General features: G+C 49.0%; 1 protein-coding gene across 2 annotated transcripts in view; it reads left to right on the top strand.

Moving 5' to 3' along the window:
• CLPB (ClpB family mitochondrial disaggregase) overlaps positions 1-22,022 on the top strand; it is a 92,390-nt gene that overhangs the window by 5,538 nt on the left and 64,830 nt on the right. For both annotated transcript variants that reach the window (XM_055703133.1, XM_014285572.3), the window contains exon 3: positions 13,908-13,994. In XM_055703133.1, coding sequence (XP_055559108.1) covers positions 13,908-13,994 — 87 coding nt within the window. The remainder of the gene's footprint in view (positions 1-13,907; positions 13,995-22,022) is intronic.

Genomic DNA, 22,022 nt, shown 5'->3' with positions numbered 1-22,022 from the left:
CATACCTTGGCTGCCAGGCATGGACAGGGTTCTGTGGAAACTACTGACTCTCCCTGCTGCAGGCAGCTTCGGCCTCTGCTTTTAAACGAGCTGCCGCAGTCCAGGAGCTCTGCAGCTTCTGCAGAGCTGACAGAGAAGGCGTGAACAGGTTTGCATTAAGGGCTCTTGCCACCTGCAAGGGGTGAAGCTCAAATTCAGTCTTAGCAGGGCAGGAGGGTGGCATTCAGCTGAGCAGCATGGGCTGCACCCGGGAGAGGGCAGCGCTGTCCACATAACGCCCTGTTTGTCACTCCTCCTCCCTCCCCAACACCGCTGTCCCCTGCCTACTCTCCCCCCTGCTCCACACAGCTCGTTGGTGGTGAATTAGGAGAGGGGAAGCTGGTGTGATAGAGTTTTCTAATATAGCTTTAGACTCATTTAAACTCTCTCCTGCAGCCTAATGCCTTGGTATAACTTAAAAGCAGTGAAAAGCCAGCCAGTGGTGTGGTAGGGCTGAACTCCTGCACGCTGTCTGGCTCAGGCTTCATGGAGTGATTCAAGACACATGTTCTTTGCTGTTCAGCAACTTGTCTCATTAGGCCATGCCAGGAAAGCCGAGCAGAAACGTGTTGTTGCTTGTGTTGTGGAGCAGTTGCTGACATTGTTCAGTTCTCCGTCCTTTTGGCTCAAAGACTGTTACAAGAAGCAACCAGATGTTTACAGTTCTCCAGACCATGTTCTTTGCTACATGCTGTCTTCATCTGCTGCAAGTGCCTTGTTTAGCTAATGGCTTGTCATGGTCCTTTATGCATGAAAACATCGAGAGGGTGGTGTGAGGTGCCAAGAAGAAGGTTTTTGAAACTGTTAAGTCATAGTTGTGCTTAACTGCAGAGGGAAAACAGGGTAGAGAGAGGCTCTGAGGCAGTTTGGAGCAGAGTCTGGGCTATAAGCAGAGAGCTGAAGAGCTTTTAGGATAGCTGTGTCCCTTATCCCAGAAGAGTTCTGTGTTCTCTCTTGGAAGAGAGTGACTCCACCACCCTAACAATTACCTGTAAGATGGTGAGGCCAAGCATATCAGTCTTGCGGAAAACCCCCAGAGAGGATTTGAATGCCAAGGGTAACCAGTATTTGAATGCCAAGGGTTCCTAAAATGAATGATTGCATCAACAGGAGGTGTAGAGGCCCCAGCATAACTTGCAGCCTGTTTTGAGGTTGTGTTCCTGAAAAGTGCGATGGTGACATGGTGCAATGAAGAATGATCAGTTTTTCCTGTAGGAATAAATGTAAGGAGGGGTTGTATGTAGGGACTTCAGAAATAACACCTTAAATACATGGGGACAGGGTGTATGGTGTGGAAGGTGGAGGGGCAGGAGCAGCATCATCAGAATCATCAACCGGAGAAGATGCTGGCCTTTTGGAGGCTAGCTTTTCAGAACAGGTCACCCTTCCAGGAGATCTCGGCCTCCCCATTTCTGAGTGTAAACCTTCTGGTGTGGATGTTCTCACAGCCTATTTCTGAGTATTTACATCTCATTGTTGCATTCCTCTGTGGCGTACAAGGCACAGACTTTTCAAGGGTTGTGAGGCAAAGACATTTATTGTTAGTTACAGCTTTTGTAAGTTTATACTCTGTATGTGCGCTGCTAAAAGCTTTATTATTGGTGAAACTCTGCTGTTCACTGGAGGCAACTTTCTGCTGTTCCCGCTGTTCCCTTATCCTCTAGAGGTGAGATCACGTTCCCCCTTGTTTCTGTCTCATCCAGGTTTATTCTCATACTCCCTCAAAGTTATTTACATCTTTGCTGCAGGATCAGAGCTGCACATCGTCAAAGCAAGACCACAGCTTCATGTTATCAATGTCAAAACAACCCACTGTCTCCATCCTCTACATTCCTCCATTTAAAGTCAATCATATCACTGGAGTAGGAAGATCAGAAAATGGAGTAATGGCAGTGGTTAGAGGAGCGCAGCGTCAGGCAGCTGCAGAACTCCTAAAGAACATACGGAGAAGACAGATCTCAGGGTGCTGCCGTATGATAAGTACTTCCACATATGTATGGAAGTGGATGACACCTCTCTGGTGATGCTGTACTAAAGAGTTCATGTTTCATAGGGCTGCAGGCAAACAGGCTGCTTTGTTCCAGCCATCAGGATGTGAGTGGAGATGGAAAATAAGTGATACAGTTACACCAAATTAAAAGCATTTTATCTTGGAAGCTGAGCTGTCCTACGCCCATCCAGATCATCTGTCTGGAAGCACAAAGAACCATGGGCACACGTGACCATCAGGCTGAAGTGACCAAAAGGAGGGTTTGTATTAGGGATCCTTGGGCAGCACGTGAAGGCAAGGCCTGGCTGTGCCTTGGGCTGGTTAGCAGCTGTGCCGCTGCACTGGCGTCTCCCCAAGTTTGAGCTCGGGTGCTTAGGCAGGCCAGCCCAGCTCTTCTCACAGCATACAGGCCAGCTCACCCTGAAAGGCTTTCTGTGGGTCCCCTTTTGCTGTGGAACTGCTAGATAGGGAGAGTATTGAGACGTAAAGAGTGTTAGTTTGGCCAGTAACTAGAAATTTCTCAATCAAGCTTGGAAAGACTAAAGTTAGGTATATCAGAAATGAATGGGAGGCTGGTGTTCAGGGCAGTTTCGCGTTACTCTAACCAGCAACTTTTTCCTTGGTTAAGGATGAGCAGGCCCTTCAAACATCCCAGGCAGGCCTCGCATTCGCACACACAGTAGTATTGCTGCAGGAAGGATCGCATGTCCAAAGGCTGGATCCAGCCCCCAGGGCTCTCCTCTTCCCTCTGTCTCCTCTCAGCTCCCAGACAGGTTTTCTCATCTTTACCCACTTGTTAAATGTGAGAAACCAGACTGAATTCTTTATCGAGATCAAGGAACGTGTTAAGTTCAGAGACCATTCCCTTTGGAGCATGTGGCAAACCAGCTGTTTCCTTTCAAGCCCTTCATGCTTTTAGCCAGTACAGAAGATAGCACCCAGTTAATGTGCATAGTTTAATTACCCTCAGCCTCAGTTGTTCTGTGCTTGTGGAGGGAAAGCAAGAAGCAAAGGCATAAAGAATTACTGCCTCAATCCCCCTTGTGTTTATATTCAATATTAATATTGATTCTCTGTGTTCCAGCTTTGTTTCTTAATAAGCCGCCCACAAAAGTGCAGGCTTACAGCAGAGTTTCCTTGCCGGCTAGATATGATGGAACAGTATTCTCACAAGCACTGTGCGACTGTGACTCACGGAAACGTGGCGTGTATGTCAGCTGGCTGTTATCAGGCTCATTCGTAACAGCAGGCAGCAACCCAAATCTGCATGTTAATGAGGTCTGGAGATGACCAGGTGCTCTCCTGCTCTCAGAGGGATCCAGCCTGACATGGTAGTGGGGTAGGAAGCTCTGTGTCAGCTGTTGCAACTGGTTCTGCATTCTCCAGGCTGATTTTCAGGTGGAGGGGTTGCAGAAACACGGAAGTCAAGCCTGATCGCCTCAAATGGTGATCTCTGCCTTTCAGTCAAGCAGCCAAGCATCACTCATCTTGTCATCTCTGACTCATCGCTGGCGCTGCTTCTTCCCAGACTGCGTCTGTCTCTTCTCCCTTGCTTTGCAGGCAACAAAGCTCATCAACCAAAAGCTCCCTTCTGCAGCAAGACAGGATTTGGCCCAGCCTGGGCTGCTGGCCATGGCGGGGTTACACCTGATAAATGGTCCCAATCCTAACAGCAAGAACACTCTGCTGTGCCTGGCTGGGAGGAGGGTGGTCCTGCTCCGTTAACCAGTCTTGCTGTCCCCTGCTTCCAGTCCTCTGAGAGCATGGCATCTCCCCTTGCTGTCACAGAGAGGTTTGCTGTCCGCCAGCATCGTGCTCCAGGAGTGTTCAGTCCCCCACATTGTTCTAATTCAGTCCCAGAAATGCTGATGTGGAATGTGCTCTGGAGCGTGTGGGGTGCATGCTGGCAGGGTCAGACTTGTTCCCCCACTGTGAAACGACCTGTGGCCCAGGGCACGTGCTGCTTTGGCCTGCTAGTGGGAAAAGATTAAACCTGTGGCTGTGGTCAGCTGCAAGAGGCTGAGCTGAAGGTTCGTGTCCTGTGTTAGCTGCTGCACTTGCTGAACTGTGTAGTTGTGATGGCGATTTGCTTTCTAGTCTGTACCTGGCATGGTGGTGAGATGTGCTGGAAAACAAGGCTGCTCTTCTAGGATGTGAGCCCTTGCTGCCATGGGGCATGTCCTCCCAGCTAGACCAGAGCAGTATTAAGGATCACAGAATCATGGAATGGTTTGGGCTGGAAGGGACCTTCAAGACCAGCCAGTCCCACCCCCCGCCAGGGGCAGGGCCCCCTCCCCCCAGCCCAGGCTGCTCCCAGCCCCGTCCAGCCTGGCCTTGAGCCCTGCCAGGGATGGGGCACCCACAGCTGCTCTGGGCAGCCTGGGCCAGCGCCTCGCCGCCCTCACGGGGAAGGGTTTCTTCCTCATGTCCAACCTAAATCTCCCCTCTCTCAGCTTCAAGCCATTCCCCCCTGTCCCACCACTCCCTGCCCTTGCCCAAAGCCCCTCCCCAGCTTTCCTGTCGGCCCCTCCAGGCACTGGGAGCTGCTCTAAGGTCTCCCCGCAGCCTTCTCCTCCCCAGGCTGCACAGCCCCAGCTCTCCCAGCCTGTCCCCACAGCAGAGGGGCTCCAGCCCTCTGACCAGCTCCGTGGCCTCCGACGGGCCCGCTCCAACAGGTCCGTGTCCCCCTTATGCTGGTCACCCCCGAGCTGGACGCAGCGCTGTGGGGGGGTCTCAGCAGAGGGGAGCAGAGGGGCAGAGCCCCCTCCCTCGCCCTGCTGGCCCCGCTGCTGGGGATGCAGCCCAGGGCACGGGTGGCTTTCTGGGCTGCGAGCGCACATTGCCGGGTCATGCTGAGCCTCTCATCCACCAGCACCCCCAAGCCCTTCTTGGCACTTGCTGAGGGTGCACTCGATCCCACTGCCCATATCACAGACAAAGATTTTAAACATTCATTCTTGTCTTTTATGCCTTTTCTGTTTTTTTATGGTTAAATAGCTAGGAGGAGCTGAGAGAAGCTGCCAGGACCACAGTAGATCCATGAAGATGAGCCTGTTTGTAGCTAAAACATTGTGCTCCTGGACATTGCACTTGTCCCCTTTCCAGTTCTGTCCTGCTCAGGGCCTGGCGTAGGGGTTCAGCAGCACCTCCTGTTTGCTTCCCATCTCAAGAGTTTGTTAAAGAATTCAGAAACTTCGCATGAAATGATAGGGTGGGCAAAAAATCCCTCTGTAGTGAATCACGCTTTGGTTACCAACTTGGACCAACACCCTCCTCAGTCCAGGGACGGATTTTTGAAAGTCCCTTGTCTGAAATGAGCTCAAATCTGAGCTGAACATGAGCTGGCTGTCCTGGGCTCCAAGCAGAATGTTGTGCCCACAGTGTGGAAACCATCGGACCATGGGAAGGAACTGTGTGGAGGGGTTGAGCCTTTACAGGAGGAGATAGCCCATCTCATACCTGTCAGAGCATCTTCCTGCCTCGAAATAATTAGCAGTACTGTGAATATCATGCATGGGGGCTTATACTTGAGGGATGCCTGAATGCTTTGTAGGGTAAATGTAGGAGCCATGTCAACAGCTACCAAAGTGTGACTGTCTCTGGTCACCAGCCAGATGTGTACCTTATCTTCTGTCCTAAACAACTGCGAGATGTCTTCAGCAGTGGCTGTGAGGGGGGGTTGGAGACGGGATTGGAAGATTATTTATAATTACATATATTTCCATTGCTACACACTTTATATTTTGCTGTCTGGTTACCCTCACCGGGCCTGTATTTGTTAGTCTGTGTCTGAATTAATGGACACCTGGGTTTTTTTAGGATAAACAGATGTTTTTCCTGTAAATGTCCTCCTTAATGTTTTCTCCTAATGTGTGGACCAAATTATACAGTGCTTTGTTTCAGTGGAAGTTTTTGACTGGTTATTGAGTTTGATTTGGCATGTGGCCTCAGGGGCTTGGAGTAGATGCAGCAGCCCAGATTTCTTCATGTTGGCTATGAAATATCAGAGGAGACTTGCATGCACTGTGCTTTCCTGTATCGGGTAGGTGAGACACCAGAAGCGGACAGCCTTTATGAGGCAGGGCTGCAGAGCAGGTTTCCCAAACAGGATGGCAACGGCTGAGGAGGAAGGGTGGGAAATAAAGTGGTAACTTCTGCTGTCGCTGCTCCGTTTCTCACTGCTTTCACAGGAGCGTTTTGCTTTAACACTTTCTCTAGTGCCCTTTTTTTGTGCTTCTTGTTGTATTTTGTCCTCCCAGGACTGACGGTGTTTGCGCACTGAGTCATAAGACCAATCTCTCTGCAGTTGGCCACCAGCTGGCTAGCTGCAAGAGACAGAAGATCTCACACTTCTTTCCAAAACAGTTTTAAACCCTTTACTGTGCCCGAATCCCTCTCTGGAAGCAGACACTGACTCATCTGGTGTGACTGGATGTGTGGTAGTTTCTGGATGTGTGGAATCCATCTGGTAGCCATCACAGGGTTAATTCCAATTAATGCAGGTGTTTATCACTCGGGAAGTGGTGGGGCTGGGTGCAGGATAGCTTCCATCTGAGGGAGCCAGCTCAGCAGCTCTGGGTTCAGAGGAGAGGCAGCGCCAGCACCAGGAAGGGCAGTCAGCCGGCATGGAAGTGTCCTGTACCAGCCATGAGTGATGGTGACAAATGGCATCAATTATTCCACTTCCCTGACAGCTTAGGAGCTGAGGAGCACCCAGGGAGATGTCAGGCAGCAGGTTTAAAATAAATGCAAAGTGCTTTCTTACACAGCCCATAAACTGTGAAACTCGGTGGGTGCTGGTGAGTCTGAAATTTGAGTTCAGGTTCGTGCGGAGTAAGCCTAGCAGGTAACCGCGTGTCACCTCCAGCTCAGAAACCAGTGGGTCATGAATTGCCAGAAGTTAGCGTATTATGGCCAAATCCCTCTGCAAACAGTGATTACTCATGTTCTTTCCCCCACTATCTGCTACTGGCCACTGCCAGAGACAGACTGTCAGCCTGGTGTAGTATTTTTCCAAGGCACAGCTTAGCTGTTGCACTGAGGCGACCTGGGAGGTCAGCAATGAATCCGTGTTCCTTCAGGTGAGGCGACGTTTTCTCTTCCTCCCAAGCCTGGCGATGCCAACCATAGCACACGTTAGCCAGTAGCGAAGCAGCGTGTCTAAACTCCTGCTGTTCCCTGGGCAGCAGCAGGAGGCAGGGCACATACATCCCAGTCTTTTTCTCCGTCTTTCAGCCCATTTTAAAAGACAAAACCTACTTGTAGCATTGGAGCATCTTGCAGGCTGTGTAGGCAAGGGACAAAGACCAGCATCTTGCCATGCCTGTATCGGTCTGTTTGTGTTCATGTTGTGCCACTTGGGCTTTTCCCCATCGTGTGTTCTCACCTGTGCTGCTTTCGCCCACCCGCTGTGCCCTTGGACAACCCTGCTTGCATCTGGGAGCTCAGTTTCCCTTCTGAAACTCAGATTTATAGGAGCTTCCCTTTGATTTTGAAATTTATTTCCAGGAGTTTCTCCTTGACCACTTGCCTTTCCACATGCCCTGTTTGTGCTACCTGGGTTAGGGGCACCATCCCCTCCAGGACTCCTGTGTCGTGGGAGCAGCTGCGGAGACAACTTTGCTCTTCTCCTTGTCCCTTCCCTTCCTGAGCCTTGCTTGAACCCTCTGCACTGACCCTGCCTAATGCCTTGTGTGTTCTCACGAAGCACTGTGGTTGTTACCAGCCCTGAGATGATCGTGAGGAGCTGAGAAGCAGACGTGAGCTCTCAAGGAAGAGAGCAGCAAGATCAAAGGCTTTTCAGCAGCTTGTCGTCTTCTGACCAGGCAGATCCTTTCCCTGACCTCTAACAGGGATTGTGCCTTCATGTTTGGAGATATTGTCGGGTTTGGATGTTTTTCCTTCACTCCCTCTTCTGCAAAGCGGAGGGCAGGTCCCGAGAGGGTGAGCACATCTGAGGGTGTCCCCCACCCCTGCAGTTAAACAGTGACATATTGGGGAAGGGCTGGGGGAAATGTTTAAGTGGCCGAGAGAAACAGAAGCTATTGTTGCAAAAGTTCAAGTTTCCAGCTTCCTCTTCCTCCACCTGTCAGGAGGGAGCGCAGGGCATGCTCCCAGCACTGAGCACAAACTCAAACATGCCCTCTGGGCTCGGCTGTGAGCACGGTGTCACCGAGTTAGTCACCCAGAACCCCGGCAGCGGGGTGAATAGGAGGCACATCTGTCCGGGGGCAGCGGGGGGAGAAGGCTCATCGTCGCAGCTGACTTGGGCTCTTTTTCTCTTCTGGGTGGATCAAAGTGCTGAAGCTTTGGGAGTTGCTGTCTCGAGGTAGAATAGGGTGTATGCACAAAGCGGCGGGTGCTGCTCTGCCTGAGCTCCTCCGGCAAATTCCAGAGCAGCTGGTGATGTTCTGCTGGCTGGGCCCCGGGCTCCTCCAGAGCTCTGCTCCTTTCCAGAGAAGTCTTTAACTGCTGCCTCGGAGCTGAGGCTCTGCTGGGAGAGAGGATGTCCGTTGAAGACTGGGAACGGGAACCAACAGCTCCTCAACCATTAGAAACCTCTCAGGAAGATCTGTTCATGCAGAATACCCCGACTTTTGGGAGAAGTGGCTGAACTTTCTTCCCTAACCGTGCCCTCCCCCACTCCCCCCAAAAAAGAGGTTTTTCTGAAATCCTTAAAATACAAACACACCACCAAACAGATTCTTTATCAGGGATCTTGTAGCGCTTGGGTCTTGGTGGTGCTGTGGCAGCTGAGGGGCAGTTTGTCATTAGAGAAACACTGGAAGTGGTGCTAATAGAGCTATATATGCATGAGAAACTACTTAAAAGGTAAGAGTGAGTGTCCTGGATCTTATTTGGTTAAAATGTGGATAAACATCCTAAACATTGATCACAGGATTTTATTTAATTAAAAAAAAAACCAACTCCTACTGGTAAATACATTTGGCTGTCTAGGATCTGAGCAGTGGTCGTCGCTTTATCGATTGTCATATCGTTAAATCAGGCGGGGAAAAAATTAATGATAGGCTTGAAGACCCTGAACATAAAGTTCAGTTGTCTAGAAAATCTGTTAAGTTGCTGAGCATCTTGCAGTGATTTAAAAAAAAAAAAAAATGCAGCTCCTAAATGAAATGTCAATGCATATTATGCTAGGTGATGTGATGCTACTGATTCTCTCACTGGGTTCGGTCATGTGGCATTCCAGATGCTTAAGTTTATCTAGATTCCTGAATGGAAAACTACTTGATTAATTCTAATATCTTAGCTCCAAGCCTGTAATCAAATCCGACAGCAGAGGCTCCAGCATCCTTCCTGTTGGATGCACTGTTTTAACAGGTTTGACTGCTGGACTAGGATCTTATTTCTTTTTTTTTTTTTTTTTTTAATCTAAGAATGAAGATAATTTGTTGTTCAATATGCCCTTCCAGTACATCTGGAGAGAAAAAAACTCACTTCCAGTGAGTTAAAATGTAGTTTTTAGTGGCTCCAAAGTGCTTTAAGTGAAGGCTGTTGTCCTGGCCTCTGTCTCAGGAGGAGATGCTGAAGTGTTCAGCTGCAGTTCCCCTTCACGAGAAACCAAATGTTAAAATTCATGACATACAGAAGTAAGACCGAACTTTTGCAGCAGAGTGTCCCAGTGGCTGTTTGCACCTTTAATGTTAAATCATACCAATACCACAGGTCAAGTGTGAGTGGGGCGAATACTTTGTGGATTATATTAACTAACCCCCGTAAAAGTTGTTAATAAGCGGTAGGTGTTGGGCCCTGAGGTTTTAGCCATCAGGCTGAAGGGGCATGGCTGCCTTAATCCCTGCTTAGCTGATGCTGTCGTACCTCGGGAGGTTTTGCATCTGGCTTCCCCCTGTCTCTCCCGGGTTCCCCTGTCAGGCTTCCTCTCTGTAGTGCTAATATTTTCCTTTATTTTATTTGCTGGATTTTATGTGGCTTATTAGACTGTCAAATTGACTGTAGGAAGGGGCTGAGGTGGAAGTTACTGTGTTCAAAGTACTTTCAAATGGCCAAGTAAATAAAATGAAATTCCGAAATAACTTGTACACGTCCTTCCATGCTGCTCTAAGAGAAGAGCGGAAGGTGACCGGGTGTTGCGATGGCTGTGAAACGAGTTTTGAGAGCACCCGGGGTGGCTCAGAGGAGAGGCAGTAAGATCTTGGTGTAGGTTTCCCCCGTCTCTGGCTGGGCTCGCTCTGGTGCTGGGGGATACGACTTCTCGTGGCCTCTGGGTGAGCTGGGGCTGAGGCTGGGCCCTGCGGTGGTAGCAAGTGAGCGGTTTATCATCCAAAGGAGTAGCTTTCTGTGCCCCTGCAGACACGGTGCACATGGCGGCACAGATGGAGCCACGGTGTGGATTTCTCCTGCAGGCAGCATCCCTCCGAGCAAGAGCAGCAATCCAGCCTGGATCTGAGTCAGGCTGGCTTATCTTGGTGTTGTGAGTGCAAACACCCTCCGTATGCATAGCTGCAATGGGAGCTGATCTCTAAAGATAGCAATCTGCCTGGAGTACAGGCTGCCATCATCTGTGTATGTAGGCACGTCCTACCTTACAGGGACAGGAAAGCTTTGTGGCCGCACAAAAAAAATTCTGCTTTAAGCAGTCTGCTCTCTGAGCGCTCTTCAGGCAACAGAGCTGGCAGCACTGTCTTATCGTTTGCTTTCAGTGATTAGGTGCTGGAAGAAGGAGAAGGCATAAGGACATATCCTGGGGGGAGCCAAGGCTGGTCCTGTGCAGTGCCTCAGACTGTACTGTGCAGCACCATTTCATAATGCAGGAGCTGCAACCTGGCCAGAGGTCATGATAGCGTAGCGTAGATTTGGTAAGGATTCTGCATGAAGATTTGTTCTTCTGCTACTGTGTAGTATCAAGTATCAAACTTTTTTGGAGCAAGGACCTATTGTTTATCTGCCAAATTGTTCATCATCATTAAACTTTTAATTGTAACCCTGGTAAAGAGAACATAAACCTTCTATTGGTGCAGTGGACCATCTACAGGGGTCATGGCCTCCTGAACCATGGTTGGGAGCTATGAATAAAGGCTACCAGTTACTGTTCTATTTTTTTAGCTGTTGGATCTCAGTCCAAGTGCCTGATGAGCAGTTCAGAGCATCCAGACAGAATCACAGAATCACAGCATCGTCAGGGTCGGAAGACACCTCTGGAGCCCACCCAGCCCACCCCCCTGCTGAAGCAGCTCTCCCAGAGCAGGTTGCACAGAGCCGCGTCCAGGCGGGTTTGAATGTCTCCAGAGCAGGAGACCCCACAGCCTCTCTGGGCAGCCTGTCCCGGTGTCCCGTCACCCTCAGGGGAACAATGTTCTTCCTCACATTCAGATGGAAGTTCCCGTCTTGCACTTTGTGCCCGTTGCCCCTTGTCCTGTCGCTGGGCACCGCTGAAAAGAGCCTGGCCCCGTCCTCGTGGCACCCACCCTTGAGATATTTGTGGGCATTGGTGAGGTCCCCTCTCAGTCTTCTCCTGTCCAGGCTGAACAGCCCCAGCTCCCTCAGCCTTTCCTCATCAGGGAGATGCTCCAGCCCCTCATCATCTTCACAGCCTCTGCTGGACCCTCTCCAGTAGTTCCCTGTCTCTCTTGAACTGGGGACCCAGACTTGGACACAGCACTGCAGATGTGCCTCACTAGGGCAGAGTAGATGGGGAGGATCCCCTCCCTTGACCTGCTGGCCATGCATGTCCTCATGTCCCCATGTTCCAGGGCACTAGTGCTGGCTACCCCTCATGTTTAAAGGATGGTCAGATTACCCACCTGCACCCGCTACCTACGTATCATAGAGTCATGGAGTCATAGAATTGTTTAGGTTGGAAAAGACCTTTAAGATCATCAAGTCCAACTGTTAACCCAGCACTGCCAAATCCACCGCTAAACCATGTCCCTAATGATACCTCCACTTGAGTCAGAAGAGCTATCTGACATGCTTCTATGTAGAGCTTGGCTGAAGTCATCTGGCTGTTGTCTGTCGTCCCCCCACAGTCTCAGTCTAATAGGACAAAAAGTTCAACTGAAGGGGGATACCAATCATTTTGGGTATCTAATTTGGATGGCAATTACCGGGCTAGTTTCTCAAGTCAGCAGGGAGAACTGTGTTCAGCTGTGTTCAAAACATAACCTAAAGCTTGGGCATTGGTATTGCTGGTTGGAAATAACTTTAGGATTATATGAGTAAACTTGTTCCTTGGGATAAGTTTTTGGTGAAACTGCTGTGAGAATTTTTGACCAGGTGGAGGACGGTTCGCAGTGGGCTTGTGTACAGCTGTGGGTGTTTGCTGGGCTAGCCTTCATGCTTTCCTTTGTGTTTGTTCCAACTGTAGGAAGAGGGATAGGGTGCATTTCCCTCCTTTTCACTAATTCCATGCCAGCACTTGTTATTAACCATCTGACAGAGTTAACACCACAGCAAGATGAGGGCAGTTAATTTGAAAAAAGGTGGCCAGGTTCAGACATGTACCTCTCTGAGTCCTTAGAGAAGGAGTCCGACTTTTTCAGTGTGTGGGAGCAGCCGTAGCTGCCATCGACTCCCTTATCTGTGATCTGGGGGGTGTAAATACTTGAAGTGTGGTGCTTGCGTGTGTGAAACGTGGCATGTGTTTTCACTTGTGTTTCTCACAGCACAGAGTTTAATGGTAGCTCTTCCCTGTTACACCTGTGTGACGTGCGGTAATGGCCTCACCTGGAAAGGAAGATGGAAAAGCCTCAGTTTGGGAAAAGAAAGAAGGATGAGCCAAGGGGGAGAGAGCTGCTGACTCCTGCATAGTTCTCCCTGCATTCTACAGCCTGACCGGCAGCTGCCAGCAGCACCTTGTTCATGGGCGGGGGGGGTGGGGGGTTAAGACTTTGTCTCATCTCGTTTAACCTGAGTGCTCTAAAATTTGTGTCTGGATTTCCCTTCTTTTTTGTGATCTACAGAGAGAATGGCACTTCCAGACTGTCATTTCATACCGTCTGGGTTTGGCACTTGGTTTAGGATGAGCTAAATTAGCTTCTGCAAGGACCTGTCCCTTGCCGTTAGCTGTGGGGAGCGCAGGCAGCTGGGCTGGGCTGGGCAGTGAGCATTCACGTGGCTTTGGTTAGAGGAGGTTATTTGGATCCCGTGGTTGGCCATGAAAGAGAGAAGTCTCTGAAATACCACTGTTCTAAGGAACTGCTTGGAATCTGGTGCTAAGAGTAATAGTGGTGTTGCCGCAGGGTCAGAGGATGCAGAAAGGGTAGAGAAGCCTTCTGGTGCTTTAGAATCTGAAGAACGTAACAGTAAAAGCCAGCAGAAGCCATGCAGGATCAAAGTTGCTAAAAGGTGCCAGGGAGGGATTAAGGAAACAGTGCAAAGGCTGAGATAATTTTGCAGAAAAAACCACCAAGGATAGTCTGACGCCTCACATTTTTGGGGTTTGTCTCATTTGTTCTCATGTTGTGCAAGAAAACTGCAAAATATCTCCTGTTGACGTGGGCTTAGGAGATCTGCTGAACTTCTTCTGAAACCCCAGTGGTTGCATTGCGGCCTGAAGATCCAAAACTGTCATCAGATTGTAGGTTAATTGGCTTCACTCTCCATCCTGCTGTTCAGTTCTTTGGGTATTAGACTGAATAGAAGAAAGAAATAAAAGATAAAGAAAACAGGATGGTTGGCATTGCACCATTTGAAAGGACTGTGCCTGTTATCACCTACCAGTTCATTTCAGTTTGGCAGCTGATGAGAAACTGGATTGAATCAGCTTTTCATGTTGATTCTTCCAGGCTGCACTGGAGCAGGTGCTTGTGAAGTAAAATATTCCTCTTTCCGTCATTGGCTCCAGTCTGCCGGGGATGCTTTCTCTGCATCTTCTTCCTCAACGTGTCTCTCTTCTGTCCAGGTTGTTGCTGGAAGGCACGGATGTGAACGCGAGGCACAAGCTTGGCTGGACTGCTCTCATGGTGGCAGCTATCAGCAGAAACTCCAGGTATGTTTGCCTCACCATTCCCCATCACGTAGTGGGTGAGTCACTTCACGGCTCCCCCACCTTTTTATGAAGTCATACCGAGCTCCACAGAGAGTTTCCGTAAAGTTTGGGCTGTGTTGTTGAGCTAAACCCGAGGGAGCTTTTCGCTCTTCCTTTGCTCGGTACGCAGATGATGCTCAGTACACAGGTACACATCACACGCGGGTGTGACAGATGGAGGTAGGCTGCTCTGCCATCCCAGAGAGGTGACTGCTGAACTGACAGCGCCATTCCACAGCGGCACTCAGATTTTGGCCTCTGATGAGTTCGTAACCTTGGGATGTCATTGTGGTAGGCAGTCTAACACCCTGCCATCAGAAATAGCTCCCGTAAGAGCTGCCACGTCCCTCCTAACTTGTGGGGCCATTGCTGGGTCTTTCATACTAGGCCTTTATGAAGCAAAAAGGCTGAATGCTGTGCCCTCCCTCCTTAGTTCCCATGATGATCGCTGTGGCTTCTTGTAACCTTTTAAAGACACTCTTAAATATATTCAGTCTACAACTAAATTCAATTAGTTTTTTTTATTTAAGGAAAAAAGAGAAAAAGAAATCCAATTTTGGAAAACGTGGGACAGACGGGAGAATGAGCTTTGATGTTACAACCTCTCAGGGATGCTTTACTTAGTCACAAGTTCATAAGCAAAAAAGCCTAATTACTTGGGAAAACACAGGATTAAAGCAGCGCACAAAAGCTGAATATCCGCTCTCGGGCGACACGATTCGAATCCATGTGCCGAGTTCGTGTGTGGTGCAAACTTTGATGTGTGCTATGACAAGCTGAAAGTCGTGACCTCCTTGGGGAGCTCCTTAAGATGGGCACAGAGGCGGGGGCTTGGGACTGTTTGTGTAACTTTGATGTCCGAGCAGCAACGGGCCCCGTTGTTTGCCCGTCCGCAGAGGGACGGGCTTTGGAGCCTCCCACCTTTGCCAGTGGACAATGGTCAGCAATGGAGTGTGACGACTGTTGACCATTCCGAGTGACTGATGGACCAGAACAGGGCTTCCCGAGTTGCAAAGGCTAAGAGGAGACGGGGAGAAAGGCTGTTCATGGTACAATAATTACCTAAAATCACGCCTAAAATCAGGTAGAAATGCTAATGAAAACATCTAGGAAGTAAAAAGCGTTCAGCACCCAGGCGGGTCCCTTGTCATAGCCTGGCAGAACGATAGTGACAGTGTGTCTTCTTTGGGTACCTGGCAGAAAAAAGCTGTTTGTGTGTGTGTTGGGCAAATTGTGTTTATTTTCCCCACATTTTGGACAAATACTGACTTTAATTGAAAATTAAGAAGCTCTCGAGTACCTGAAGCTTGGTAGGACTTGTCTCCAACAATATAGCGGAAGAGTAATTAGGTACTTCATGGAGACAAACAAAAATGCAGTGCAGACTTACTCCTGGTGTAACAACTCTGTTGATACTGCTGGGATTGTGCCAGACATGGGTTTGGCCCTCCGTACCATTTTCTAGCTTTGTCATGCCCACAGTGGGGTCTCGCTGCTGGCGGGGAAATGTATTGAGCTTGAATGTGACAGACGGGAGTGTTGGAAATTCCCTATAAATGGTTCGCTTGTGGACGTAGTCCACAGGGTGACCTTTTTAACCCGAACCCGGCAGAACTGGGTGTTGTGTGTGCGGTCGGCGACGGAACTGGAGACAGCAGAGCGTGGGGAGCTGATGGCATTGACTCAGTGCCATGGGTTTGCCTGCAGAAATGTAAATGTTTATTAGCTTTTCCCTTCCAAACGCAGAGCCTGCTGGTTTTCTGGATCTCTTGCAATCCTTTTACATACATTAGGTAGGAACTAGTCTAAATACGACTTACTCTGCTTTGCAGTAGGATGCAAGATCTTTTTTAGAGTGTGGTCCCTCTGTAAAGCGCGATAATCTGAAATTGGTTTATCCAGCCACGGCAGCTGATTTGGTGGGTTATAAGTTGTTATGACTTTTGGTTTGTAGCCCACCAGTCAAACAGCACCCGGGGGAGATGAGCTGGGTCTTTCTCTGACTTGCGCATCAGAGGAGAGGTAAAGAGTGGCTCTGAGATGGTCAAGAAGCAGCCAGCTCTGCATGTATTGTTAGCCTGAAATAAGAACAAGCTCATTCCATTTTGTTTTAACGTGCTTGTTCTGTCACTTCTTTTTTTAAGGTTGCTGATACCTGTGCAGGTTATTCAAGTGTGGCTTTAGGGGGCTGTGATGCTAAGAACAGGAATAAGTGTTTTCAGCTTAGAACTGCTAAGAAAAAGTAAGCCTTCAGCCCCAAATTACTGTCTTCCCAAAGTCATTTTTCAGAGAAGAACTATGTTTTCAGTCTCTGCTGTGCTGCTGGAGATTTCTGTGACCTGTCCTTTAGCTTTGTAATGTTTCCCAATTTTCACAGCCCTCAGTCTTCCAATTAGACAGCTACAGTCCATATGTTTAATTTAATTTCAGAGGAGCTGCATTAATGATTTCTGTCAGTTGCCATCAGCTACAAGATGAAATCCCCTGTGCTAGCGGGGAAGTTTGGGCTCTTTTGTTTTTACAACAGAACAATGATCATTTCTTCCTCTTGAAAATGTCCTGTATCCAAAACATGGCAAGGCATTAAGAAGTGTTACGGTGCATTCCTACTGATAGGTTCCAAAGGGGAGACCAGTGTCACGGCTTCATGTCACACTGAGGTAGAGCTCTTCTCAGGGGCTCCCAAAGGCTCCTAATCCAGGTGAATTTAGCCTCATAGCACCCTGTGAACTGGGAGAGGCACTGGTGCTTCCAGCAGCTCCAGGTCCAGGCAGGGATTTCCCTCTCATTGCCTGTGCTCCAGAGGATCGCTCTTCTGCAAGCAGGGAGCATTTCTAGTCCTGGCTGGCATCTTCCTCTGCTGAGCGTCCTGCTCTGAAATGCAGATGCACAGCCTGCAGAGTGGTTGCAGCTTAGCTTTGGCACAGTCATAGCATGGTGGGGGTGGGAAGAGACCCCTGGAGCCCACCCAGCCCACCCCCCTGCTGAAGCAGCTCTCCCAGAGCAGGTTGCACAGAGCTGCGTCCAGGTGGGTTTGAATGTCTCCAGAGCAGGAGACCCCACAGCCTCTCTGGGCAGCCTGTCCCGGTGTCCCGTCACCCTCAGGGGAACGATGTTCTTCCTCACATTCAGATGGAAGTTCCTGTCTTGCACTTTGTGCCCGTTGCCCCTTGTCCTGTCGCTGGGTGCTGCTGAAAAGAGCCTGGCCCCGTCCTTGTGGCACCCACCCTTGAGATATTTGTGGGCATTGATGAGGTCCCCTCTCAGTCTTCACCTCTCCAGGCTCTCTCTCGCACTACAAATGCACATGGCCCAAGCACGAGGTGCCAGCACATCAAGCCCCCAAACACTGCTGTGATGATAGTTGTAAAAGTAAGGGAAAGTGGCCAAATACTTCAGTCTGGTGTCTAATGTGGTGTTTATATTTTAAAAAGGCTTCATTACAGTAATTTAGTTGCTATAAAAATATTGTTGAAAGAATTGTGTTCCTGTTCTCTTATTATTTTAACTAGCTTGTTTTCTTGTTTCAGACCTTCCCTGAAGTGTGGATAGATTCATTTATGTTTCTTTTTTTATGGGAGAGGGACTCCAAGTCCAAATTCCTTGGCTCTGTGATAGTACAGGTTGTAATTGGGTTGTGAGCTAAAGACAGATCGGCTGTGATCACGTTCATGTGAACAAAGGAAGCTTTTAGGCTGTAATTCCCATCGCTGGGGGAATTTACCATAGCGTTAACATAGCTGATGGGGCAGCAGTGCTGCGTTTATTCTAAGCATAACAGCATGTAAATGTCACTTTAGTCTGCAGTGCTGTGCTATAACTGTGTGTTTCTGTTCAGGTGTGACGAGTGACGCTGGCGAGTGGGTCTGCGCCCACACACATACGCATTCCACCTTACTTTTCATTTATGTTTTTCAGTTGGAGTGACTCTTGGTCTGTTTTTTTCTTTAGTCTTTGTGGAAGCTTGTTGGTCTCCTGGATGTCAATACCTACTTTTAAGTGGTTTCTTCATTCTCCTGGCGAGATACCAGTTTTAAAAGGGAGGATTTATAGTCTATGCAAAAAACACTGCCAGGGGCTTCTTTCCCTTGGCTGCACCTGCTAGCTTTGCACATTTAACATATTTATAGTAATTAAGCTTTAATTAAATGCTTACTGGGAGCTTTGTGGGTTTTGTGCCTTTGTTAAAATAAGCAACAGAGCTATCATAGATTAAAAACTAATGCAGTTAGGACCTTAGCAAGCTAATGTCTATGTATTTGTAGCGTAGTGACCCTTTCTGCATGCAGCTACTCTGTTTTTCATTGTTTCAGCAGAAATAAAATGGCAGTGAAATATTGAGTCATCCTCTTGGCCCCTTATGAGGGGGGGCAGCGTGGAAACTCGTAAGTCCCAGTGTGATGACTGGGGGGAGTTATAAAACACTGGTGCCTGGTTCTGCTTCCATTCCTTACCATCGATGCAACCCCTGTGCACCAGTCCAGCGGGGAGGGGCATGGCTGGAGCATGATTTCAGGGCTCCCAAAGTTGTGTGCATAGCTCATGCGGTGAGGAGGAGCACCTGGCTGTACTCAGTGGGATGAGCTTCTCAGGGCAGTTCAGGCCTCTGCAAGGCTCAGTGACGGCTTGCTTAGCAGCAGCAGTAGCAGCAGCACCCGTGTTTTACAGGGGGAGAGAGAAGATAAAGCCAGTTGGCTGCAGCTGGATCTCTGTGTCGCCGAGGGGTCTCTGTTTGCTGGGGCAGAGACCCGTGCAGCTCTGGCAGGGGCGGTGTGGGTGATGGGCGCATGGCTGCTTGCTTTAAGAAAGTTTGTGTGTGTTATTGCAGGTTTCACAGTCAAGCCTCTTCTTTCCAGCTTCCCTTTTTCTTTTTTACTACTACATAGCTACAGTATTTCTATCCGTGTTCCTCCCTGCTTTTCTCACACACCTGTCTTGTTTTACACACAAACGAGCCCTTCATTCCCCTGGTTCCCCATGTGGATCTCCATGAGATACCTCGGTGAGTGCAGGGAAGGTGGCAGGAGGGACAAGAGCAGAGGCAGCTCCACCTAAGGAGCATTTCTTTATCTGGACAGGTGCTTTCTCTTGGAAGCTGGTCCCTGTCTCCCCTCGCCCATGGGTGTTCTGTATGGACTGCTTTGTGTCCTCTTAGAGCAGGAAGGGAAAGCTTTAATGCTCTGTGCTGGTGAACCATCACGTTCATCACCATGCATGGTGAACCTTCCATGTTGTTCCTCCTTTTAAATGAGTCCTGGTTGTTCATCCAGCTCACGGTATAAGCACCTCCCGGGCATACGTGTTCTTGTTGCGTCAGGGGCTGTAGCCTCTGATTCCTCTCAGCTGTTCCCCACACAATCGCCTCTTCTTCATTTTCTTTTTGAGGCTTTGACTTCTTGCACTCCCTTTCTCCTTTTCCCTCCGTCTTCAGGTCTGGATCTCTTTACCTTTCCTCACTTTTGCACCTCAACACCTTCCTGCTGGGAACAACTGATGACAAGTGACTCCTCCCTTGTGCCTCTGCTGTCCTTTTCCTTCTCTGCCTTTCCATGTAGATTGAAAGAGCTGGGGGCTCCCACGTGGGACCAGGACCAGCAGTGCTTGGCCCAGCATGGTCCTGTCCCTTCCCTTGCCCTCCTCTGACCTTCCTTAAGGAGCGGAGTTGGGAAGTGGCTTGCGCTCTGCCTCGGTGTAGATTGCTGGGACTTCTGCCTCTTCCACGTGTACCTAGACTTTGTGTATTGAAGGTGTTGTATAGATGTTTTATATTGCTAATAACAGTACATCATGCGTACTAATATTCTAGTGGTATGTTCTAAGACTTAGAGTGATGGCTCACCTATCTGGAGCTATTTTCTGTCTACAGGCAATGACATGATTAACTGGTGCAGTCTTATTACCTATATTAGGCACATACATCTGTTCCCTGTGATTTTTTTCATTCCTTTCACTTCAGACAACTCATTCAGAGCTCTCTGCAGCAGAGCTGGAGAAGTATCTGGATGCTTTTGGAAGCATGTAATGTTGTCTGTCAAAGAGCTGAGTTGTTGAACATTGTTTTCAGCTGTGATGACAGCACATTTTGAAGGACTTGTTCCTACAAACTGGGGTATTGTCTTTCAAGTACTCCCCATCCAAATGTCTGATGAACAGAGTCCACTCAGCTGTTCCTGCGTTGTAGCTGCCCGCCTGAGGACAGGCCAGTGGCAGTTGTTCCCCACGCTGCTCCCCTGCTGCCTTGGCAGCGTCCCCATCTGACACCTCTGTGCCTGAGCACCCCTCTTCCCAGTGATCAATGGCATCTGATGTCCTGGAGGTCAGGCACAAGGAGATAGCACCATTTTAGCAGTTTCTGCAAATCTCCAAGCCATAGAAACCACCTCTGTGCACATCTTACCACCACATGCAGGCAGCAGGACTTCTAACGCTCCTTCACTGATGGCTGGGGGCATGCGGCAGCAGTGCTGTGCCTTGACCATGTCTCTGAAGCGTGACTCACCCGAGCCACAGTCTCAAGAGAAAACTGTTGTGAACAATATTACAATTATCACCCTTCAATGTTGGTGTGGTTTTTTTTCCTTTATGGATTCCATAATTCCTTTTTAGCCCTTCTGGGGGGAGACGTAGGATCATTTTCATCTGGATCAATAATAAACTGCCACAGAGTGAGGGAATGCTGTGGCTGCCCTGCTTTCTGTGCCACAGGTAGGCGTAAACGTATTCCTGGGAAGGCACACATCCACATTTAGACCTCATCTAAGAAAAAAAGGAAAGAACAGGGGCTGGAGTGTAAAGAGCAGCTCCCCCTGGCCCTCCTGCCCCTGCTGAGTTTTACAGAGAGTTAAGATATAGCCACACAAGGGATCTTTGTGTCCGGGCAGGACCTGTGGCTTCTGCCAGAGCTCAGGGCAGCCGCATATCAAAACCCATCAAGGCATTTGCATTGTGCTGATAACTCACGGTCATGGGGATCACTGGACTTCTTGGTTCACCAACCCCAGCTGTCGGTGCATTGGTCCAGGCACAACATCTCTCCTGACACAGCCCCAGTCACATCCAGCCACCTCGTCATTGATTTCCCCACCCCCTATATTGTATGTATGTATTTATTTATTTAACAATATGTTGGTCCAGCCATTAAAAGCAGAAAGCACTTTCTCCAATCGATTGAACTGCCCGGCAAACTTCAGTTAAGCGTTGCTCTCTGAGTCATCACCAGGGTCAATTTAGATTTATATTCACGCTGATGAATAGGCTCTGCCTCTAATCTAATGAAAACTTCATCAGCAAATTAAAACTCAGCTTGTTGAGGCTGTTGAGCACAGGTGAGTTATGGAGGAAAGCCTGCCTTCCTGGACCAGCTCAGCCTGCCATCAGCATCCCTCTCCCTCTAGGTATCTGGTGCAGAGCGTTGTTCTGCCCCAACCCCTGGCAGCAAGAGAAAGAAAACAGGAGGTATATGGGCAAAGAGAATCCTCCATTTAAAACTCAGCCCTTTATTAATAAGCAATTAATTAAGGAAGCTCTGGTGAGGGTGCTAGAGAAGGCGGAAGAGAAGGATGCCTTCTCTAGCATCTTCACCAGAGCTTCCTGAATTGACCCCCACAACTGCCTTACAATGTGGGAAGTAGTTACACCTCTTCTCCCTGGGAAACCTGAGGTCTTTTATTCAGGGACTGCATTACTAGCCCATGCTCTGTGACTGTCATCTGCATTCGCAAGTCCCTTGCTTATTCCAATGACACTCACGTGCTTTGTGCTGATGAGTGCAGTTACTCTGTATTTTGATGGTGCCGTTACCTTTCCTAAAAGCTAATTTGCTTGAATGTCCCATTACCTGCAAATTGAATAGGTACAATCGATATTTGTGACTCCAGGAACATCTGGCTGGTGCAGAAGTGCCTGGAGGGCATGGCACCTCCCAAAATCAGGAGGTGAGACTGAAAGATGATTGGAGAGGGAGGCTGAATGTGCAACGTATTGTTATCA

Source organism: Falco cherrug, chromosome 2, assembly GCF_023634085.1.
Source record: "Falco cherrug isolate bFalChe1 chromosome 2, bFalChe1.pri, whole genome shotgun sequence".
Lineage (NCBI taxonomy): Eukaryota > Metazoa > Chordata > Aves > Falconiformes > Falconidae > Falco > Falco cherrug.
The sequence above is the reverse complement of the archived record's forward strand: the minus strand, read 5'-3'. Positions and strand labels throughout refer to the sequence as shown.